At 48.5% G+C, this 19283-nt stretch overlaps 10 protein-coding genes across 10 annotated transcripts, besides 1 other annotated feature; 7 read left to right on the forward strand and 3 right to left on the reverse strand.

Annotated features, from left to right (window-relative positions):
* The first annotated feature begins 1118 nt into the window (after nt 1–1118).
* Nucleotides 1119–1215: a microsatellite.
* Nucleotides 1216–1222: 7 nt separating this feature from the next.
* FPSE_06264 (uncharacterized protein) lies at nt 1223–1430 on the forward strand (the record flags this gene model as incomplete). The annotated part of the gene is made up of 2 exons (XM_009259382.1): nt 1223–1319; nt 1390–1430. 2 exons carry the CDS (start codon nt 1223–1225, stop codon nt 1428–1430), a joined length of 138 nt encoding a protein of 45 aa, XP_009257657.1.
* A 1372-nt stretch (nt 1431–2802) lies between these two features.
* On the reverse strand, nt 2803–4526 carry FPSE_06265 (uncharacterized protein; the record flags this gene model as incomplete). The annotated part of the gene is made up of 2 exons (XM_009259383.1): nt 2803–4305; nt 4434–4526. The coding sequence occupies 2 exons, from the start codon at nt 4524–4526 to the stop codon at nt 2803–2805; spliced, it is 1596 nt and encodes a 531-aa protein (XP_009257658.1).
* An 876-nt stretch (nt 4527–5402) lies between these two features.
* Nucleotides 5403–6643, forward strand: FPSE_06266 (uncharacterized protein; the record flags this gene model as incomplete). Its single annotated transcript, XM_009259384.1, has 3 exons — nt 5403–5503; nt 5549–5600; nt 5648–6643. 3 exons carry the CDS (start codon nt 5403–5405, stop codon nt 6641–6643), a joined length of 1149 nt encoding a protein of 382 aa, XP_009257659.1.
* A 140-nt stretch (nt 6644–6783) lies between these two features.
* On the reverse strand, nt 6784–7346 carry FPSE_06267 (uncharacterized protein; the record flags this gene model as incomplete). Its single annotated transcript, XM_009259385.1, has 2 exons — nt 6784–7233; nt 7284–7346. The coding sequence occupies 2 exons, from the start codon at nt 7344–7346 to the stop codon at nt 6784–6786; spliced, it is 513 nt and encodes a 170-aa protein (XP_009257660.1).
* Nucleotides 7347–7725: 379 nt separating this feature from the next.
* On the forward strand, nt 7726–8778 carry FPSE_06268 (uncharacterized protein; the record flags this gene model as incomplete). Its single annotated transcript, XM_009259386.1, has 2 exons — nt 7726–7869; nt 7918–8778. The coding sequence occupies 2 exons, from the start codon at nt 7726–7728 to the stop codon at nt 8776–8778; spliced, it is 1005 nt and encodes a 334-aa protein (XP_009257661.1).
* Nucleotides 8779–9681: 903 nt separating this feature from the next.
* On the forward strand, nt 9682–13987 carry FPSE_06269 (uncharacterized protein; the record flags this gene model as incomplete). The annotated part of the gene is made up of 3 exons (XM_009259387.1): nt 9682–10045; nt 10093–13229; nt 13280–13987. The coding sequence occupies 3 exons, from the start codon at nt 9682–9684 to the stop codon at nt 13985–13987; spliced, it is 4209 nt and encodes a 1402-aa protein (XP_009257662.1).
* A 998-nt stretch (nt 13988–14985) lies between these two features.
* FPSE_06270 (uncharacterized protein) lies at nt 14986–15329 on the forward strand (the record flags this gene model as incomplete). Its single annotated transcript, XM_009259388.1, has 2 exons — nt 14986–15144; nt 15288–15329. The coding sequence occupies 2 exons, from the start codon at nt 14986–14988 to the stop codon at nt 15327–15329; spliced, it is 201 nt and encodes a 66-aa protein (XP_009257663.1).
* Nucleotides 15330–15630: 301 nt separating this feature from the next.
* On the forward strand, nt 15631–16629 carry FPSE_06271 (uncharacterized protein; the record flags this gene model as incomplete). Its single annotated transcript, XM_009259389.1, has 3 exons — nt 15631–15993; nt 16042–16129; nt 16178–16629. The coding sequence occupies 3 exons, from the start codon at nt 15631–15633 to the stop codon at nt 16627–16629; spliced, it is 903 nt and encodes a 300-aa protein (XP_009257664.1).
* A 716-nt stretch (nt 16630–17345) lies between these two features.
* On the forward strand, nt 17346–18286 carry FPSE_06272 (uncharacterized protein; the record flags this gene model as incomplete). The annotated part of the gene is made up of 2 exons (XM_009259390.1): nt 17346–17479; nt 17530–18286. 2 exons carry the CDS (start codon nt 17346–17348, stop codon nt 18284–18286), a joined length of 891 nt encoding a protein of 296 aa, XP_009257665.1.
* Nucleotides 18287–18424: 138 nt separating this feature from the next.
* Nucleotides 18425–19048, reverse strand: FPSE_06273 (uncharacterized protein; the record flags this gene model as incomplete). Its single annotated transcript, XM_009259391.1, has 3 exons — nt 18425–18501; nt 18545–18931; nt 18979–19048. The coding sequence occupies 3 exons, from the start codon at nt 19046–19048 to the stop codon at nt 18425–18427; spliced, it is 534 nt and encodes a 177-aa protein (XP_009257666.1).
* Between the last annotated feature and the right edge of the window lie 235 nt (nt 19049–19283).

Raw genomic sequence — 19283 nt, forward strand, 5'->3', positions numbered from 1 at the left:
CTCTCTCTGATACCCTGAGGGTCGATGTTGAAGCTTTAAGAAGCTTCCGAGTCCGACTCTTGAGGTTTCTCTGGGAGAGGGTGCTTTTTTCTGTAAGCGATGGAAGCGCCGCAGGCTAGCAAGATGGTTATGACGATTATAGGTATGACCATCGTTTTAGCAGGCCCCAATTCTGATGATGTATTTGCCATCGCTGTGGAAAGGGAAAGAAGGATGGATAATATTGCGGGTAGAGAAAACAGATTCAACAGTCGACAAGATACCTACCACCTTTATAGGTACATACCTACATACAAGCCTGCTCAAAACCCCTCTCAGTGAATATCCCAAAGTTGCAATCTGGCCCCTCGGAGGTGAAGTCGGGCAAATAACAACCCAATGGCTCTGTTGTTCATAACTTCAAAGCTTGATGCAGGGCAGCCGAAGGCAATGTTGTCTTTAAAGTTGTACCAACCACCAAATGACACCAAAGTCAGCTGAAAAATGATCATGAGGACATTCATAAGACCGAACGGAGCAATTGGATGGTTTGTTTCTGTTGATAACTTACAGCCAAAGCGTGATAAAGCCTCAAACTAAACTATGAGGTGACGAGTCATCCAAGAAGGGTGCCCTCAACAGTACGGTATCAGTAGTTCAAAAATATAGACTAAACTATGATGTATGTTTTATGATTCCAGATAGGTAGGTAGGTATATCATCTCAGGCCCATCTTAAGCCTTCTTTGCCAATATCTGCACCTTACACTCGACACTCGACACTCTACCAACTCAACTCAGCTACTCAGTCATGGAGTTGACGAGCAACGACATCTTGGCGGCTACCGGCGTTTTAACCGCCGTCATTTTCTTTACATGGTTTGCCAAATGGGGAGTGAATGCGTTTTTGCTGGCCTCAGCATGGAAAGGACCACCAGCTCTCAGTAGGGTATCATCATCGGACTAAGGAGTGTCCAAGGAAAGGTAATTCGCCTCGGGCTGAACTTATTCTCTCGATGGTTCTATCCCCACAAGAATAAATTCGAATATGTCCTGTTTGTTGAGAATACTGATAAGCTTTCATCTTTTTCCTGTTGTCCTTAAAAACCCCTCTCCCCCTTCGAAAGAATAAATCGCAATCCAACACCTACATCAACACCAACACCAACACCTACATCAATACCAACATCAATACCAACACCAACACCTACACCAACACCTACACCAACACCACAACAATAAATATGGGCCACACGAGCAAGTTTGCCATCGGTTTTGGCACCTTTGTCGGGGTGATCGTATTAGCCGTCCTAATCAAAAAGTGTTTCTGCAAGAAAGAAAGTAAGTGGCCCCAAGGTCCTGAAAAATTTGACAATGACCTACTGTCGACCATATACTAACTTATATTCAGAAGAGTTTCACATTGGGGGTGAGGACTCAGACATGTCCTAGTAGTCTGGAGGACGAAGAAACCAGAACAACTACGGTGGAACCTTTGGCTGCAACGACAAGAATTTACCTCTTCTCTGACTCAGGGATCTTCTTTAAACGACAATGTTCTGGTATGGATCTGGTACATTACTCTACGTTTTGTCGTGTATGAGAGGGGTCAAATTCGAGGCATGGAAAGGCTGGTTGAAGGTGGACTCAAACCCACGAGTGAGCAGGAGAAGTACAAGATCTGCCCACAGGGGTAGGAGACGTTGACGCTTTCAAGTGCTTTTCGAAGATATGATGAGGTTTTGCCGACTACTGAGAGATTTCTGGGTTGATTTGTCTTTCTTACTATAATTGGAATTCGACACACGAATGAAGAGGGGGCACGCTTTAGGGCATGATTCAAACTTTCACTCAATAATTCTGGGCTTACAGCCTTCTTAGTTTTGTTGAGAATTTATTCCCTTTTCCTTCTCTCAAAAGTCCATCTCTTCCATGCATTGTGTTTGACTTGATTGCCTCCGTGACAACATCCCTTCTCCCCTCAACAGCCCCATGTCACAACCATAAAGCCTTCATATATCGACTATCAGACGCATATAAACCCGAGTACTCTATCAACAGGTACGTGACTGTATCTACCCTCCCCCTCTGACCATCTGTCCATAGTCCCTTAATCCAGAACCTAACCACATGAAGGCTAAACATGTCCCAACCCCGCCGTCTCGATCCAAACCCACAAAGCCAAATGCCTTCGACATGGCAATGGGTAATAATAGGCTTCTCAATCTGTGTGGCAATCATAGCATTCAAATGTATGCATTGCGCTTGGGAGCGGTGCAAGTACAGCTGTAAAGAGATGGAGGCTGAGATGGAACAAGACGTTGACGAGGGCAGTTCAGAGTCGAGCATTGAGCTTGCAACACTTTCGCCGCGTCCTGCTTGGTAACCCCGAGTTGGCACTCATTGGGGATCACTCACGGACACCTTATGCGCAGATGTTAAACTGGATATCTTGTTGTTGTATTTGAAAGTGTTCATTGTCTAGCACCACTCAGCGACACTCTCAACATGACCCGTTTTATTCGACATAACGACATGGGTCCGAGTGGGAAGCTCACTTACTGAAAACCACAAACAATTTACAAGACTCAATAAACTACACAATCAGCTCATAACATACGTAGTTAAATTGCCACAGACTTTGACCCACGTCAACAGCACCACGAGATCAATCCATAAACATATTCTAGCATTGTCTCGCTTATATCTATGATAACCGCTGACATGGACTCCTAGCAAACAGATCAATCCATGAAACCCCAAACGCTCAGCGCCAGTTCAAATTCATCTTGGAAAGGGTATTTTAAACATATAAACATACAAATCACGCCTTGCCCACCCACCCCGAATTGATAAAGAAATCGAAAATGCGCCCTCCTTTTTGTGAGTCCAATCGACAAATCTCCTTTGCCTGCTTCTTCTTGAGTGTGCCGTTCGTCTTGAGAGCTTCCTTGAGTATTTGCTCTTTAATCATCAGGTATGGTTTGGGCTGCAGTCTAATAACCTCGCACAGTTTGGCCTCTTCTGGAGTCAGAAGGTGCAAATCTGGAGCGGTGTCTTGGGTCATTGGCATGGGTTGCACGCCTGATATCGGTTGAGCCGCGTATCTCTGTTTGGGTGTAGCATGGCCATTGACTCCGTTGACGCCATTACCGTTGACCTGCCCATTTGTCTGGCCGTTTGACTGCTCGCTGATATGACCATTCGTCAATGCCTTGGTCTCTCCGTTTACTTCGGGGTTGGCTGGAGGCAGCAGACGAGCGGGCAGTTCTGGTGCGATGAGGAGAGCTGCTCCACTTGGAGGCTCAGGCGGAGGAGGCTGCTTGGACCGTTGAGCAGACGCCAGACGTTCGCGATCCATCGAGCCCATAGGTATGGCCTTTTGAATTCGCGATGCCTTCTCCGTCTCGTATTTTTCTCCGCTGCGAAGGTCTCCGATGCGAACATTGCGCCATTCTTGCAGTTGCGTAATGGCTTGTCGTAGATTGAGCTCATCAAGGAGACCTTGGTTAAGCTCCTCAAAGTCCTGGCGGTTCATCATTCGGGCGAATGGCTTGGCCTTTTGCAATAGATCCTTCTCTTCCTTTGTGCGCTTCTTTTCCAATTTCGTATTCTCCCTATAATCGAGTAGATTGTGTTCAAATATGACCTTTTTACGCTCCACACGTTGCGTCAGACGGGCGTTGTAGATGTCCATCACAGTAAGCTTGAGTTCCATTTCAGGTTCAAGCTCTCCAGTTCTAGGGTTGAGTCCATCGCCTGGATCAAACTGCATCAGCTGGACAGCTTCCTCGGCCTCGTTCGCATATTCGGTCTCGAACTCCAGACGACCAGGCATGTATCCTTGAATCTCGTGACAACTGGGGACACTAGCCGTCGGTTTGGTCTTGGGTTGCAGAGCTGGCGCATTCTTGGCTGCATCTCGTCGCTCCTCGATTCGTCTCTTCTTGCGCGATTGAAATTCTTCTCGAGGGATCTCGTTCGCCAACTCGCAGTCGTGGGGGCTGCATCGTTTTGGTAATGGAAAGGCAGGCGAGTCAACGTATGTCGATAGATAGTGGTCGCGAACTTCGTCCTTCTCTCGGAAGCCACCGATATGATCGGCAATGTCTGCCCATGAACCGAGACCATAGATCTCTGCACCCTCAAGGAGAAGTAGTTCTTCGTCGGCTCCCCATTCTCGAGCAAAGATGGGGAATGAGTTTTGTTCAATTACACGAAAAGCGTGTGTCGCTGGGTTGTGAGCATTACGAGATTCACCTTTGGCGAAGCATGAAACGCAGAGGTCGAAATCACTGCAGGCTGCGTCGGCACATCGAATGCGGACCTGTAAACACCAACATGATCAGCGACCCCATCATGACAACGGGTCAAGTTTAGCCGGGATATCCCCGAAGCGCGTCTTGACGTATCTGAACATTGGCAAGGCAGCCAGCCAACAGCAAGGGTACTTACAGTGGATGTAATGTCGGATGAACAAACGTCGCAAACATATTTGACACCACCTTCACCACCTCTCGTGATCGTTTTCTTCCTAATAACACCCATATTGTCGGTTGCGATGTCGGGCCGGGGAGTCGTTAATTACCCCCCTGTCTGGACGTGGCACCGGGCTCAAGGCCACGCAGGGCGCGTTAAAGACGGAAAAGAGATCTCAAAGTGATGCGCAAATGTCGGCAAGGTCGATGCGACGTGAAATTTGATGAAGAATGAAGAAATGCGGCCGTTATTGATGGAGTTGGTGTTGGGCTGATTGGTCGAGGGGCTTTGATGTTGCGATGTTGTTGATGGCGCTTGCCTGAGCTACTCTGGGGCTGGTCTGAGCTGGGCTGAGCCGTACTTGCTGTGGGTATCAAATGGGGGAGCGTCATTAACATGACCCCAATAGTTTTAATCACGTGCATGCTCCTTCCATCAACATTCCCCACCAATGAAGGACTGATGCCAATCCCCAATGCTAGATCCCCCACAAGGAAGGAAGTGACGATGAAGAACTTGGGGAAAGAGTGACTTTATGCGCCACTTGGATCATTCAATGCGTATGGATTTCAGGTGAATGGGTAATAAAGAGCTTGCCGGATCTGAGCATAATAACTCAGGTACTAGACAGGTTAAGTTCAGTGCCAAACCTGTGTTATAGTGAATGCTCCTCTCATACCCAGTTCACAACTTGAATAGCAATCCAAACCTGTTATAGCCCACTAGACTCCCCCGAAAACACGGCCGAGAATATCACCGTTATCCGCTCCATTCAGAACTCCAGCTTGTTGTAGGGGCTATTTATTATTCTAGCCGCCTCAATCATTCATTATCTTTGCGAACTTGTCTCATAATTTCAAGGATAAATTGAAGTTTCTCTGGCCTTGATATACATTTTCCATTCTGCATCTCAATCACTTCTCATACGGTTACCCCACCATCATCATGCCTGATCAAATTCTTGACGATATCTCTCATCGCAGATACAATCCCCTCACGGATTCCTGGCTGCTTGTATCCCCTCATCGCACGAAGCGACCTTGGCAGTACGTTTGACCTAGTTTCAATCGGAAACAACTAACATGTCATAGAGGTCAGCAAGAAGCTGCTGTCGCGACAGAACTCCCCGAATATGACCCCAAAGTACGCTCATGACATGACATCATAACGATTTGATCTGACAACCTCAGTGTTACCTATGTCCCGGCAATCCACGGGCAGCTGGTGACTCTAACCCGAAATACGAAAAGACTTTTGCCTTTGTGAACGACTACAGCGCAGTCAAGCAAGAGCAGCCTGAATATGACGCCAAGGCCTCATCCAACGACTTGGAATCTCTTCTCCTCCAAGCCCAGGGTGTCAAGGGCGTGTGTTATGTCCTCACCTTCTCCCCCAAGCATCATGTTACCCTTGCCGATATGACTGCCGACGAGATTGTTCCCGTTATTGAGCACTGGACACGCATCTATGCCAACCATCTGACACCATCAAACCCCCGCGCGGCTGAAGCTGACCAGCTTACCATCTCCATGTCCAAAGATACTACCCCTAGCCCTGAGGAACAGTACCGATATATGCAAATCTTTGAGAACAAGGGCGCTGCAATGGGTTGCTCCAACCCTCACCCTCATTGCCAAGTCTGGACCACATCTACTATGCCCGAGGAGCCAGGCAAGGAGCTTGTCCAAATGACCAAGTATCGAGAACAGCATGAAGGCCGACACCTCTTAGGTGACTACGTCAAATTGGAATTGGAGAAGAAAGAGCGAGTTGTTTGGGAGAACGATGCATTCGTTATTGTGTGCCCTTGGTGGGCTGTGTGGCCGTTTGAGGTTCTTGTTCTGCCCAAGCGACACATCCGATCCCTTCTCGACTTTAAGCCCGAAGAGCGACTCCAATTTGCCGAAGCTATTCAAGAAGTTACCAGAAGGTACGACAACTTGTTTGAGTGCAACTTCCCCTATAGCTCCGGCCTTCACCAGGCGCCGCTTGAAGGTACCCCTGAAGAGTTGGAGAGTGCTTATTTCCACATGCATTTTTATCCCCCTCTGCTGCGCTCGGCCACGGTCAAGAAGTTCCTCGTTGGTTACGAGCTTTTGGCTGAGCCGCAGCGTGATATCACACCCGAGCAGGCTACAGTCCGCTTGAGGAACTGCGGAGGAGAGCTCTACCGAAAGAGCCTATAGGCTTTACATCCACTTGGCTATTAAAATCTACTCAATTATATATCCATCATGATTTGTATGCCATTGTTCCACAAGCTTTACCCGGCAAATATTCCCCCTGAAACTCAAATTATACCCCTCGTACGATTGTATTACCGCATTTAGTTGTACTGGACGTAGTGGTCGCGAACCAGGGGCATCCAGATCAGGGAAGTGGAAGCCAGGGCGAATGGGAAGTATTGAGGCAGACCAAACGTCATGGTCTTGAAGACAAAAAGCTCGCTGGCAAAATGCGAAAAGGCAACGATGTAGGTCCAGTAAGCCAGAGTGTAGACAGGACCAATGTGGAGGTTGTAAGCAGCGTAGCATCGAACAATGCAGGTGATGAGTGTCCAAGTGCCAAACAGTCTGCCCGCGAGGGGAGTCAACTGGTCGGCAGCCTTGGGGTCATTTTGAGCAGGAATCAGCTTGTTCGTCTGATCCTCGGGTTCGAAGTTGTTGGTCTTGCTGGGGAGCTTTGGGTTGCGAATGAAGCGGCCGTTGTAGACTCGTCGGGAAAAGTGCAGCGTGGTGTACGCCTGCAGCGAATTGCCAATGGAGATGATGGAAAGCTATAGTGGTCAGTTTATCCTGTAGGAGACGGATGTTTGGCAAGTCTTACGATGATCATGTAGTAGGGTAGAACACCCTTGGCTTCAGGGAGGAAGGGCTTGAGGGCGTCCATGATGATTGATATGAGTGAATCGGAGTAGATGCACTGTCTTCCTTACAGCTTGTAGTTGCAAAACAACAATTAAAGAAATAAGTAGGTATCAGACGATTACTCCGACTCCGTAGGACATGCGATTTTTGGTGGGAGATACGGGCTATAATCGGCGACCAAAGAACAAAAGAAGCTTGGACCAACTCAACAACGTCAGGTCAGGGGTAGTCGAAATCTACTGGTCCCCTTCCCCTACCTAAAATTCAATTGAGTGCCCAGCCTAAGCCAAGACGAGGAGCCGAGGGGCAGAAGATGCTTTTTATCTTGTGATTGACACCTTGAATCTATTTCTTTCCTTCTCCTTCTTACACATTTGCATTTTCCATTGCGCACTCCAATCATGACTGCCATCGCAGACTTTTTCGAAAACGTACCGCAGCCTCTGCAATGGGGTCTTGCTGGTGTTGGTGCTCTCTTCCTCGGCTCCAAGATTCTGAGCTATCTCCAACTTGTCCTCAGCGCCTTCGTTCTCGGAGGTACCAATGTGAGTGATTGTGTCAATTGCAACTTTCCGGGCTAACAACTACTGCAGCTGCGTAAGTACGGAAAGCCTGGTACTTGGGCTGTTATTACCGGTGCCTCTGATGGCCTCGGCAAGGAGTATGCTCTGCAGCTCGCTGCCAAGGGCTTCAACCTCGTCCTCGTTTCCCGAACTCTGTCCAAGCTCGAGACCCTATCCACCGAGATTCAACAAAAGTACTCTGGCAAGGGCCTCCAGATCAAGGTCCTTGATATGGACTTTTCCAAGAACAACGATGCCGATTACGAGCGCCTGAGCGAGCTTATCTACGGTCTTGATGTCGGTATCCTCATCAACAACGTCGGCCAGAGCCACAGCATTCCCGTTCCTTTCCTCGAGACCACCAAGGAGGAGCTTGAGAACATCATCACCATCAACTGCACTGGCACTCTCCGAGTTACCCAGACTGTCGCTCCTATCATGAAGGCACGAAAGAACGGTCTTATTCTGACCATGGGATCTTTCGGTGGATGGACACCTACTGCTCTCCTGGCCACTTACTCTGGTAGCAAGGCCTTCCTCCAGCAGTGGAGCAACGCTCTTGCAGCTGAGCTTGCTGATGATAAGGTTGATGTCTACCTCGTTCTGAGCCATCTTGTTACCACTGCCATGAGCAAGATTCGCCGCCCCAGTCTTCTGGTCCCCAACGCTCGCAACTTTGTCAAGGCTACCCTCGGCAAGGTTGGTCTTGGTGGATACCAGACAGCACCTTATACTTATACCCCCTGGTGGAGTCACTCTTTCATGCTGTGGTTCATTGAGAACATCCCTGGTGCCAACGGTCCTATTACTATGTCTGTAAACAAGAAGATGCATGAGGACATTCGCCGAAGGGCTCTCCGCAAGGCGGCCAGAGAGGCCAAGAAGCAGTAAATGCAAGACATAATCTAAGTGAAGGGTAGAAGATCAGGTTCTCGTGTGTAGGTACCCAAGATCGAAATTAAAAAGGAGGAATGGGATTAAATATCATAGTCAATATGAAGCATTGAAGTTGATTTACCTAGGTTAAATCTTGCCTTTGTTTTCCGTTTATCAAACGTCCGGCCCTTATTAATAAAAGTAAATTGGAAAAGGTGATACTTGAATGACTATGTTCCTCACGTTTAGGGAAGAAGGGATCATTGTCATGGAGACCAAGAAAAGACGGATGATATCCTTGCTGTACCACATGCTGCAATGGCCAATATTTTCCTTTGAATCGCCTTGATTCTTGCTTTAGAACTGAGGCTCTGCATGTAACAGCTACCTTGAATCAAGCTAAAAACTACCGGGTTTCACATCAATAGGGGCAGTACGGGCGACAAAGGCTATTGACAGCTATCAAAGAGAACACTTATTAAATAACTCTAATCTAAAATAAGTGATATATAATCATTGCTTCCTCTTCTTGAATGTTTGTTTGCGTAAATCTTCATGACGCGTGGTTACCGCTCTCTCAGCCTTGCACCAAAACGGCCCTAGCGCTCGAGCCCCAGTCGCGAAAAATCCGTGCTCCATATCCAGCCTCCCCAAGCTCTCGTCAAATTGTTTATCATTTTCTCTAGCATGCAACACTTGCAATAGCCTCTGTTCAACCCCGACGACGACGCGATTTAATCGAAAACCAACGACGAGGTTATCGACGCGACAACGGGGGATTGATATCCTTACCATAATTCATCCCACGCGCAAGCCAATCGTCGCTTTTGATGATCCGCGATCTGCTTTCATCGGTATAGCAACGACCACTGGTGAAGCTACCCAGGCCCGCCGAGGGCTTCGATCCTGCCGCCCATAATGTCGTTTCCACAAACAACTCCCGTCCGGCCAGTTCCAGGCGCATTCTTGAATACGCCAGCTGTCACTTCGAGATACCAGCAAGGCTCCGATCCTGTGCGCCGACAGCTGTTCCCAGTTTCTGAGAGCGGCCAGTCCGTATCGAGTCTCAAGAGCACTGCGCCGACATCATCAGCATCACGAGGTGTGACAGTCACGGGCTCGTCAGTGGTGAGACCATCTAGCACCGATGGCCTACTTGTTCCGACTGTGCTGCCACCTCTACGATCCGAGAATGTCCCCCCCGTCATAAAGGCGGCCAAGGCCATCAACACTTGTCTCCAAGCTGATGGACGCTATCCCGACTTGGACTCATACTGCAGACGTAGGTATACAGTCTTGCGATGGTAGAAAACGCTAACAAGACACCAGAGGGCGCGTCATCCGACTACGATCTCGAAAGCACCGATTCCGCTATGGCCCCCTTCCACAAAACCCAGATGTATCCTATCCCGAACCAAGTCTTCGATCATTACAACGCTGGCGAGCTTCAAACTCTGATGGGTCTTTTTGCTGAGATTAACCATGCTTGGGTCGTTATTGACAACTCTTTGTTCTTGTGGGACTACACGCATCCTGACCCTGAGCTTATCGGCTTCGAAGACTCACCGCACACCATCCACGCCGTCGCGCTTGTACCTCCGAAGCCAGGTATCTTTGTCGGTTCAATCACCCATATCCTGGTTGTTGCGACCTCCCAAGAGATAGTTCTGCTGGGTGTTTCGGCTACGGATACGCCCTCGGGCACTAAATCGGTAAACCTGTACCAGACGAAAATGAACCTTCCTCTACGTGGCACCGACGTTCGCGTGATCACTGGATCCTCCAACGGTCGAATCTTCTTTGGCGGCAGTAACGACATCGACATTAACGAGCTTTACTACCAATCCGAAGAGAAGTGGTTCTCGAATCGATGTGGGAAGATTAACCATACGAATCCCGGCTGGTCTTCAGTTGTCACCCTGCAAGGAAGTTTCTGGTCGCAAAAGAGCCCTGAGCACCTTGTCGATATTGTGATTGATGATTCGAGAAACCTTGTATATACCCTCTCGAGTCGCTCGACCATCCGAACATACCATATGGAAGCGCCTGATCGACTAAACAAGGTTATCGAGAAGGAAAAGGTCCATTGTCTTCGCGACATAGCTCACATGATTAGCCAGTCTCGACTTTTGAACGATAGAGTTGAAATCGTCGCGATCAGCCCCATCTCCAAGCAGGAAGCCGCCAAGCTGCATCTAATGGCCCTGACGAATACTGGATGTCGACTCTTCTTCAGTGCTACTAGTGCTGCATCATATTTGTACGGTTCCTCGACCAACCTGGCTCCCCAGAGCATGCAGGTTCAATTTATCAAATTCCCTCCAGGTCACAGGTCGCCGTATGCTGGCAGCGAGACCACTATCGACCTCGAATCAAACTCTCTGACATGGAGCCGACAGGGCGCGCGATTCCCGCCTGGATATTTCTTGGATTTTGTTCGTAAGGAGTCGAACCCCAACGAAGATTCTCTATTTATTTCTGGACCCGAGACGGGACGTCTTAAGAATACGCTCCCGACATCTCCCCTCAAATATCACGAGAGCGGAATTTGGATCGATATAGGAAGTAGAGCCGAGGCGGTTGGAATTATTACAAAGCCATTCGCTGCGGCGTCGCAACCTCTAGGCTTTGGTAACGAACTAGCTGTCCAGTTTGACGATGCACCTAGCGAGTTTGCGGTCCTCACCAACACTGGTGTTCACATTATCCGACGAAGGCGTTTTGTGGACATCTTTGCTTCTGCGATTCGAGGGGCTGTAGGAGACGAAGGGTTGGAGCTTGTCTGCCGCCGGTTTATTAACACTTATGGCCGTGTGGAGACAGTTACAACCGCTTTGGCTGTTGCTTGTGGTCATGGAGGCGACTCCCGACCTGGCGCAGCGCGTGCCATCGACCAAGCTACTGAAGATCGGGCTCGATCCGTTTTTGTTGACTTTGGTGGCCAGCCTACAATGGCCGAGACTGACAGCGCATCCCTCACAACAGAGTCCGTCAATCTTTCGTCTCGACACGACGCCCTGGCTCTCTACCTGTCCCGATTGATACGCCAGTTGTGGAAGTCTGCAGTTATCACTCCCGGCGTCTCACCTACTGGTGGTATCACCATCGGCTCTACAATTCCTCTTACTAAGCTCAGCACTGTTCAAGAAGCGTTGGAGCGTCTAAGGAGGTTCCTCGACTCCAACAGGGGCCTCATTCAGGGCCTGTCGGGCCCTTCTGATCTTCAACACGTGTCCAGTCGCCAGGAGGAGATTGCTCTTCAGGCTGAACACCAAGCTCTGCATGCCCTTCAAAAGTTGATGGAGAGCATTTCGGAGGGCATCTCGTTTGTAATGATGCTTTTTGACGAGCGTGTCGCCGATATTTACACCAGACTAGATGATACCGCTCGACAACAGCTCAAGGACCTTACATACGAAAAGCTCTTCTCTCAAACAGATGGCAAAGATCTGGCCAAACTCCTCGTCAAGGCCATTGTTAACCGAAACATAGAGAGTGGTTCCAACGTTGAGACTGTTGCGGACGCCCTGCGAAGGAGATGCGGCAGCTTCTGTAGCCCAGATGACGTGGTGACTTTCAAGGCCCAAGAACAACTTAAGCGCGCTTCTGACCAGCCTCTCCAAACCAACCAGTCGCGAAGCCTGCTCCACGAAAGTCTCAGGCTCTTTGAAAAGGTTGCTGGCAGTCTCACTTTTGCCAATCTCCAGACCGCTGTCCAGCAGTATATCGACCTCAAGTACTATGCTGGCGCTATCCAGCTGTGCCTTGTTGTCGCACGCGAGAAGGACAGGGGTAACACGGCGCTTTCATGGGTCAACGATGGAAAGCCCTCATCAGACCCTCGAGCCAATGCCTTTAACGATCGCAAGCGTTGCTATGATATGATTCATGATGTGCTGAGCCACCTGGACGCTGCGTCAAGCAGTGAGCCCGAAATGGTCGACGGCCGTTTGACATTAATCGCTACAAAGAGGCTTGAGGCCTACAAGGTTGTGAATGAGTCGGATGATGAGGTGTTCCACTTTGACCTCTATGAGTGGTATATTCAACAAGGTTGGACAGACCGCATCCTGGCCATTGATTCAAACCATGTCGTTACCTTCCTTCAGCGACTTGCCGGTACCAACATCGAGCATGCTGACCTGCTCTGCCGTTTCTACACCAACCGCAGTCGCTTCTTCGATGCAGCCGAGGTGCAGGCCGAACTTGCTAACTCCGATTTCCCCATCAGCATCAAGGACCGAATCAGATTGCTCAGCTTGGCCAAGGCTAATGCCAACGTTTCTACGACTGGTATTAGCCGACAGCAACAGCAGATGCTGAACCACAGCGTTACTGAGTTGTTGGAGATTGCACACATTCAGGACGATTTACTCGAGCGACTTAGAGCCGATGACCGTATTGATCCCGAGAGGGCTATTGAGATTGAGGATGCTCTCAAGGGCAAGATTCAAGGACTCTCCGAGGTAAGTTACCCAGCTCTGGGTTACAAACGACTTTTGCTCACAACCTCTAGCTTTTCAACGACTATGCCGACCAGGCTGGTTACTACGACCTCTGCTTGCTCATCTACCACGTCGCCGATTACCGTAACCACATGACCATCTCTGGTACATGGAGCAACCTGATCCAGCAGACACACGATGAAGTCATGTCTCGTCTAGAAATGTCAGAACCTGGAATGCCCTCCCCACCACTACCCTACGAGTGTGTTACCAGCAAGATCCAAAACATTGCCCACCGTACATCACTCGACAGCTTTATCTTCCCTATCCAAGACCTCCTACCAGAACTTTGCCGCTACGCGGTGGCGTACCAACAAGATGCCACAATTGGCGCAGATCCCACCTGGCCAGTTCAGCTCTTCCTCACGTTGGGGGTTTCTCATGACATGATTGTTCGAGTGCTGGAAGGTGTTTTCGATAGCCAAGATTACGGCTTCAGCGGATCCGTGCGAAACCGCATGATTGAGCTTATTGTTTATGTCGTTAACGACTGGGTGGCCGAGGCTCGCCGACGTGGTGGTGCAGGCAAGGGTGGTGCTATTGGCCCTTCTGTAGCCGACCTCCTCAAGAGATGCGACGCGGCCTTGCCTCCTCCCGGACACGGCAACAACGCCGGCGGTGCGGACCTGGCTGATGTCAGGCGAGTGCTCAAGGGCCTGAAGAGAGAAGTGGATGGCCTGTCACAACGGGTGCCAACGGGAAGTCTCAGGTTCGCATAAGGTGTCTGTTAAGCGATGATGGATTGGAGAGCATAGAGATTTCAGATGTTGTTTGACAGTTTTTTGAGTAGTCTAGTCTAGATAGTTAGTTGGTGCAGCCGAGGTTGTGGCACTGTTTTTGTCAAAGGGATGATGAATATGCTATAGGCGCCAATTGGCATGAGGGTGCGTTGTACTGTACAGGTTCAAAGGTATTTTTACATGTAATTATTAAAGACATGGGGGTTGATAAAAGGCGCCCCCGAAAAGAATGGAAGAAATCTAAGAGAGGACAGTTGTCTATGACTCTATCGTTAGTGTGTTGACCGCCAATATCAGGCAGTGAATGCTATGCTATGGATGGGGCACTCTCGTAAGTCCATCCACCAACGCCCAGTCATTCCTGTGTTTTTACAAGGCGACCACAGTAAAGGAGCAACGCTATGCAGCGTTACGTTGACTATGCGTTGCTCTCTTTGTTTTACCGCTCTACCTTGGGCCCCGATAGTGAGATGGCAGCGGTGAGATGTGGTATTGGGTGGTGAGGCCTGCATATGTTCGCCTCACTTTGCGAGGTTAGGCGAAAAGTGACACGCCACGCGTGAAAATAGGTGTTCAAACGGGCCTCACGCAGAAGGGGAGAATGCTGTGGGGTATTGGGGGTCAGGATGTGAGGCGAAGATGTTGGATATATAAGTTTGGTGTATGTCAGGATAGATGAGTGAGGCAGACTACACTCGGCTTGCCTTTCTGGGTTCTCTCTACAGATACATTCACTATGGTCTGAGACCTTGACTATATATTTTTTTTGTTCTCTCTGGAGCTGGACTCTTTAATATCTTTACATCGACGATGGTGACTGGTTCATCAACGACGACTGGCTCATCAACAACCATGATGAATACCACTATACGTTTTACCACGCTTCCAGCGTGAGTCTTTTACCCAGCGAACAGCCAAGAAATACATCTTCGCCTCGTTGGGCACCACGTTCAAGACCAACCTCGCAGAGTTTCAACATGCTCAACTTTCAACTACAACCTCGCGAGGCTCTGGTCGCCCATACTAGACAGGATCCGGCGTCCGGTATGGTTCCAAAAATAATATCGACTTCTCGTATCTCTCGTCCGGGATGGACTTTGATCAGATACTTGATAGTCGCAAGAATTAATGGGGAGGTTTGTCGGTCGCTCTTATAGATTTGGCAATGGGGGAACTTATAGGGGATGGCTTATGGGATATAGAATGGTTGGGTAGAACTTGAGTTCAAAAGCATTCTTTCTATAATGTTGGGAAAGAGGTTTATATGATCATTCATTAGTTAATCCTTTGTATGATTATGTTCAAGTATGATGGTGGTTAGATTGAGTTACGATGTTAAATGTATTCGGTCAACATACCTGGACAGTCATCTTATACAAATAAGCCTAATAGAAGACTTTTGTCTCGTTCTCTTTACTTATTCTCTCATACAATTGATAGTGATTGCTTCAGATATAGTTACCTTGATGAATGCCCCGATATAGTCTCCGTACGGCGACTTTTCGGAAACTTCGAATATTATAAATATCCCCATCACGACGTCCGAATACTTGATCAACTCATTCGCACTCATGATCAGATCTACAATACCAATTGCAACAAGAACAGCGAACTCACTAAGAATGGCCACCACAAACGTTGATCCCGCATTGAAGACTCTCAGTGAGCTCTACAATACCATGGACAAGGACAGTCTCGAGACGCAAATGATCTATGTTTCGCAGACCCTGATGCCGAGGCTTATCAAGACACTGCCTCCTCAAATGAAAATATCAGAAAAGACGTCGACTCCTGTAACATTTCTGGACAATGCTTGTGGTAGTGGTGTTTTGACAGACGCTGTTCAGAAGACACTGTCCAAGAATGTTCTCGACAAGAGCACTTTTATTAGTGCAGATGCTGCGGACGGGATGATCGCTATTGCAAAGAAGCGACTTGGGCCCGAAGGTTGGGTAAATACGGAAATCAAGAAGCTGGATGCGACAGTGAGTTGACTCTTCTTCAATGTACAACATACAACTGACAAGACTTAGAATACTCAACTGGCGGAAAATTCGTTCACGCATGTCGGTATCGGTCTCGCACTTCATCTTATCCCTAAACCAGATGCTGTGTTGGCTGGTAAGTAAACAGCCTTGACTCTCTTGGAACAATACTAAGACGCAACAGACTGCAAGCGCATCCTCAAACCAGGCGGTATCTTTGGCGCAACAACATTCCACAAAGAGAACAGCTTTTGGGTTCCAGACATGAGATCAGCATTTGCATCATTTCCCTTTGAAGCGCCCATGCCAGACGTTATGCCTACGCAGGTACACGATCAAGGCGAATGGACGAACCCGGCGTGGATAGAATCACACTTGAAGGAGCAAGGATTCCAAGATGTTCAGGTCACTGTTGATCACGACAAGTACTTTTTGAGGAATGCTGAGGAGTACATGCTGCAGTGCGGTATGATGCTGGGATGGGTGATGAATACCTGGTGGAGTGAAGAAGTGAGGAGGGAGCATCCGTTGGACGAGGTGAAGGAGTTGTTGAGGAGGTATTTGGAGGAGAAGTATGATGGGAAGGGTTGGTATATTGAGTTTAAGGTGATTTGCATGACTGGAAGAGTCGAGTAGGTTGAGGAAGGGAAAAGGGTTAGTTAGGTTTTCCTAAGATATTATGGTCTTTATGGTACTTTGTATAGGACTTTAGAATTTGATTGCTATATAATGTGCAAATGCCTGTTGCTTTGGTGTGATGCACGATCAATGTGATACCCTGTTTTAGCCTTGTGGTTAGAATAACCATTGTGCCTTTTTTCTTCTTCTTTGCTATACAGTTTAATATTCATAAATGCCCGGTTCTCTTATATTTCTTTTTCTAATATCGATTTCTACCGATATTACCTATCTATCCAATACGATGTTCTCTTAATTCTCTGGTATGATCCCTACTTTAATCGCCATCGACTTATACCATGGAACAGAAATGAATAGTTATACCTGTCTCCAATGCCCAATCAATTCAAAACAAGAACTAATAGAACCAATTGATGGACTCATTAACATACACTCAATTGCGTTCCTGTGCTTCCTCGACATCCTCCCTTGGCGTAGACAACGACACGTGATACATTTAGTCAAGGGTAGCTTTATCCACATGGTCTCGACCTCAGCTTCAACGCTTCAAGGAGAAGAGGGGACAGCCAAGTGTTATCTTGCTTTTCTTATCTCTTGATCGCCATGTTATGATTTTGATGCTCAACTTGGACTCTTCAAGTCGCCAATTGTCCGAGGCTGGTTAATTCCTGAACCTCATCCTTGCGCCCTCCTTATCGCCACAATTGCCCATCATGATTGCTTCCTGGGCCTTGATCGCCCTTGGCGCATTCTCGTCGCTCGCGTCCGCAACACCAGCCAGAGAAGATGCGCTTCCATCATACCATTACAGCGCTTCTATACCTGTCGAGTGTATGAGCCGTAACTCGTACGCCCTCCTCTCTAAACTATCGCTGTAACACTACTAACAAGCTACAGAGAAACAGGCGAACACATCGAAAACGAAAAGCACGAGATCGAATGGAAGCCCTTTCCTATCTGCAACGAAACTGGCCGACCCCTCGAGTTCAACTACGGTAAAGAAGGCGAAGTCAACTGCACAATCGCCATGATTGACGACCCCTTCTTCCATCTCCTCGAATTCTACATCCACTCCGATGCGCCGCTGTCCTGCCGCATTCCTTCTCGGCCAGCCGCAGAAGTCGAAGTCGTCGGCGAGAAAGCCCCCGCGCGCGAATACGTCCCTCTTGTTTTTGCTCTCGCCGGCACGTTGCAGCTGAGCCACATCCATATCAGCACGCACATGAATGTTCTGTTGCACAGCACGCCGAAACACCACGCGCATCCTCATGATAGCGGCGTGCTGGACTCAGCTATCGCGTACAGCACAAGTCCTCTACATCATTTGCAGGGCTCGCATACACGCAAGCTGGTAATTGGAGATCCTCTACCATTGTCACTATCGGTGCGGTGGTTCCCTACGCCAGCGCTGCCCAAGACGGAGGGCAAGGTGGAGTGGCAGGGCTTGGGAGGTCATATCTACGCCAGCACTGTCTTTTACAGTCTTGTGTCTTTTGGTGCTGGTGTTTTGGTTGCTGCCATGTATACACTGGGTGTGGTGCTACCCAAAAGACTCAAGGGACGAGCACTTGGAGGAGCTACGCCTTTGGGATATGGTGTCAACACTGTGGGTAACGGATGGGGTTATTCAAAGCCGAACAAGAGATCGGATTAAAGATCTGTTTATGTACAATGCATTTTGGAGTCATGGATGGACGTGTGCTTTGGCAATGTAGAGCCTGTAATGAAAAAGCTGGTGACCATAACACCAGCGATGTATATCATACTCCGTTTGTCTTTATCCATCTTATTTTTACTGTGTCTTGGACTTGGTATCGTTGCTCACGCGTCGCAATAACCTCATGTACATATCCACAGCCATTACACCAGCTAATTCGTCAGCAATATTTATGATAAGAGAGAGGAAACTTACGCATAAATGCATAAGGGAAATACGTGCCCCAAGCCAAAGTCAACTTTTGCTGATCATTCACCATCTCTGGCCCCATGGCCAAAAGCTCGGCGACACAGGCGACAGAGCCCATGGCAGTCAAGCACCCAAAAGCTAACCCAGCAAGCTCAGTAGGTCCAGAAGTAGGCTTCTTGGACGCCATGTTCCAGACAACATACGCAGCGAGGGGGAATTGAACAAATAGTTCGATGTAGTACATGCTGTGAAGCCACTCGCCGGTGAAGGCTGAGCCGTAAAAGGGATCGCCTGACAGGGAGAGATAGGTGTCGCGGATGACGGTCAGAAAGTGCAGGGGAGCTTTAGGAGAGACGTAGAGAGATTCTGGGTAGAATTCCGTAAAGTCGAGGACTGACGATATTAGTTGGGTTAGAGAGAATGAGAGTGAGGCTACACACCGATCATGCCGATGAGTTGAGGGATGATCATGACTAGGTAAACCCAGTCGCGGAGTGGTTTTTGAGCCATTGTTAGATTGGTGTAAAACTACAAGAGATGGAAAGATGTTTATGAGATCAATTGAATTACTGACGGATGTTATCGTGTTATAAGATGGTTGAAGAGGGGCTTATGTGATGTCGGGAAATGAAATGTGATTCCGGCGCCGGATCCTAGTTCCACCCGGGATTCTCGGCCACCGATGGCTTCAGAATCGCGGTAATCATAGACTATTATCACAAAGAAATACATAAAAATAGAAGTA

Source organism: Fusarium pseudograminearum, chromosome 3 (assembly GCF_000303195.2).
Source record: "Fusarium pseudograminearum CS3096 chromosome 3, whole genome shotgun sequence".
Taxonomy (NCBI): Eukaryota; Fungi; Ascomycota; class Sordariomycetes; order Hypocreales; family Nectriaceae; genus Fusarium; species Fusarium pseudograminearum.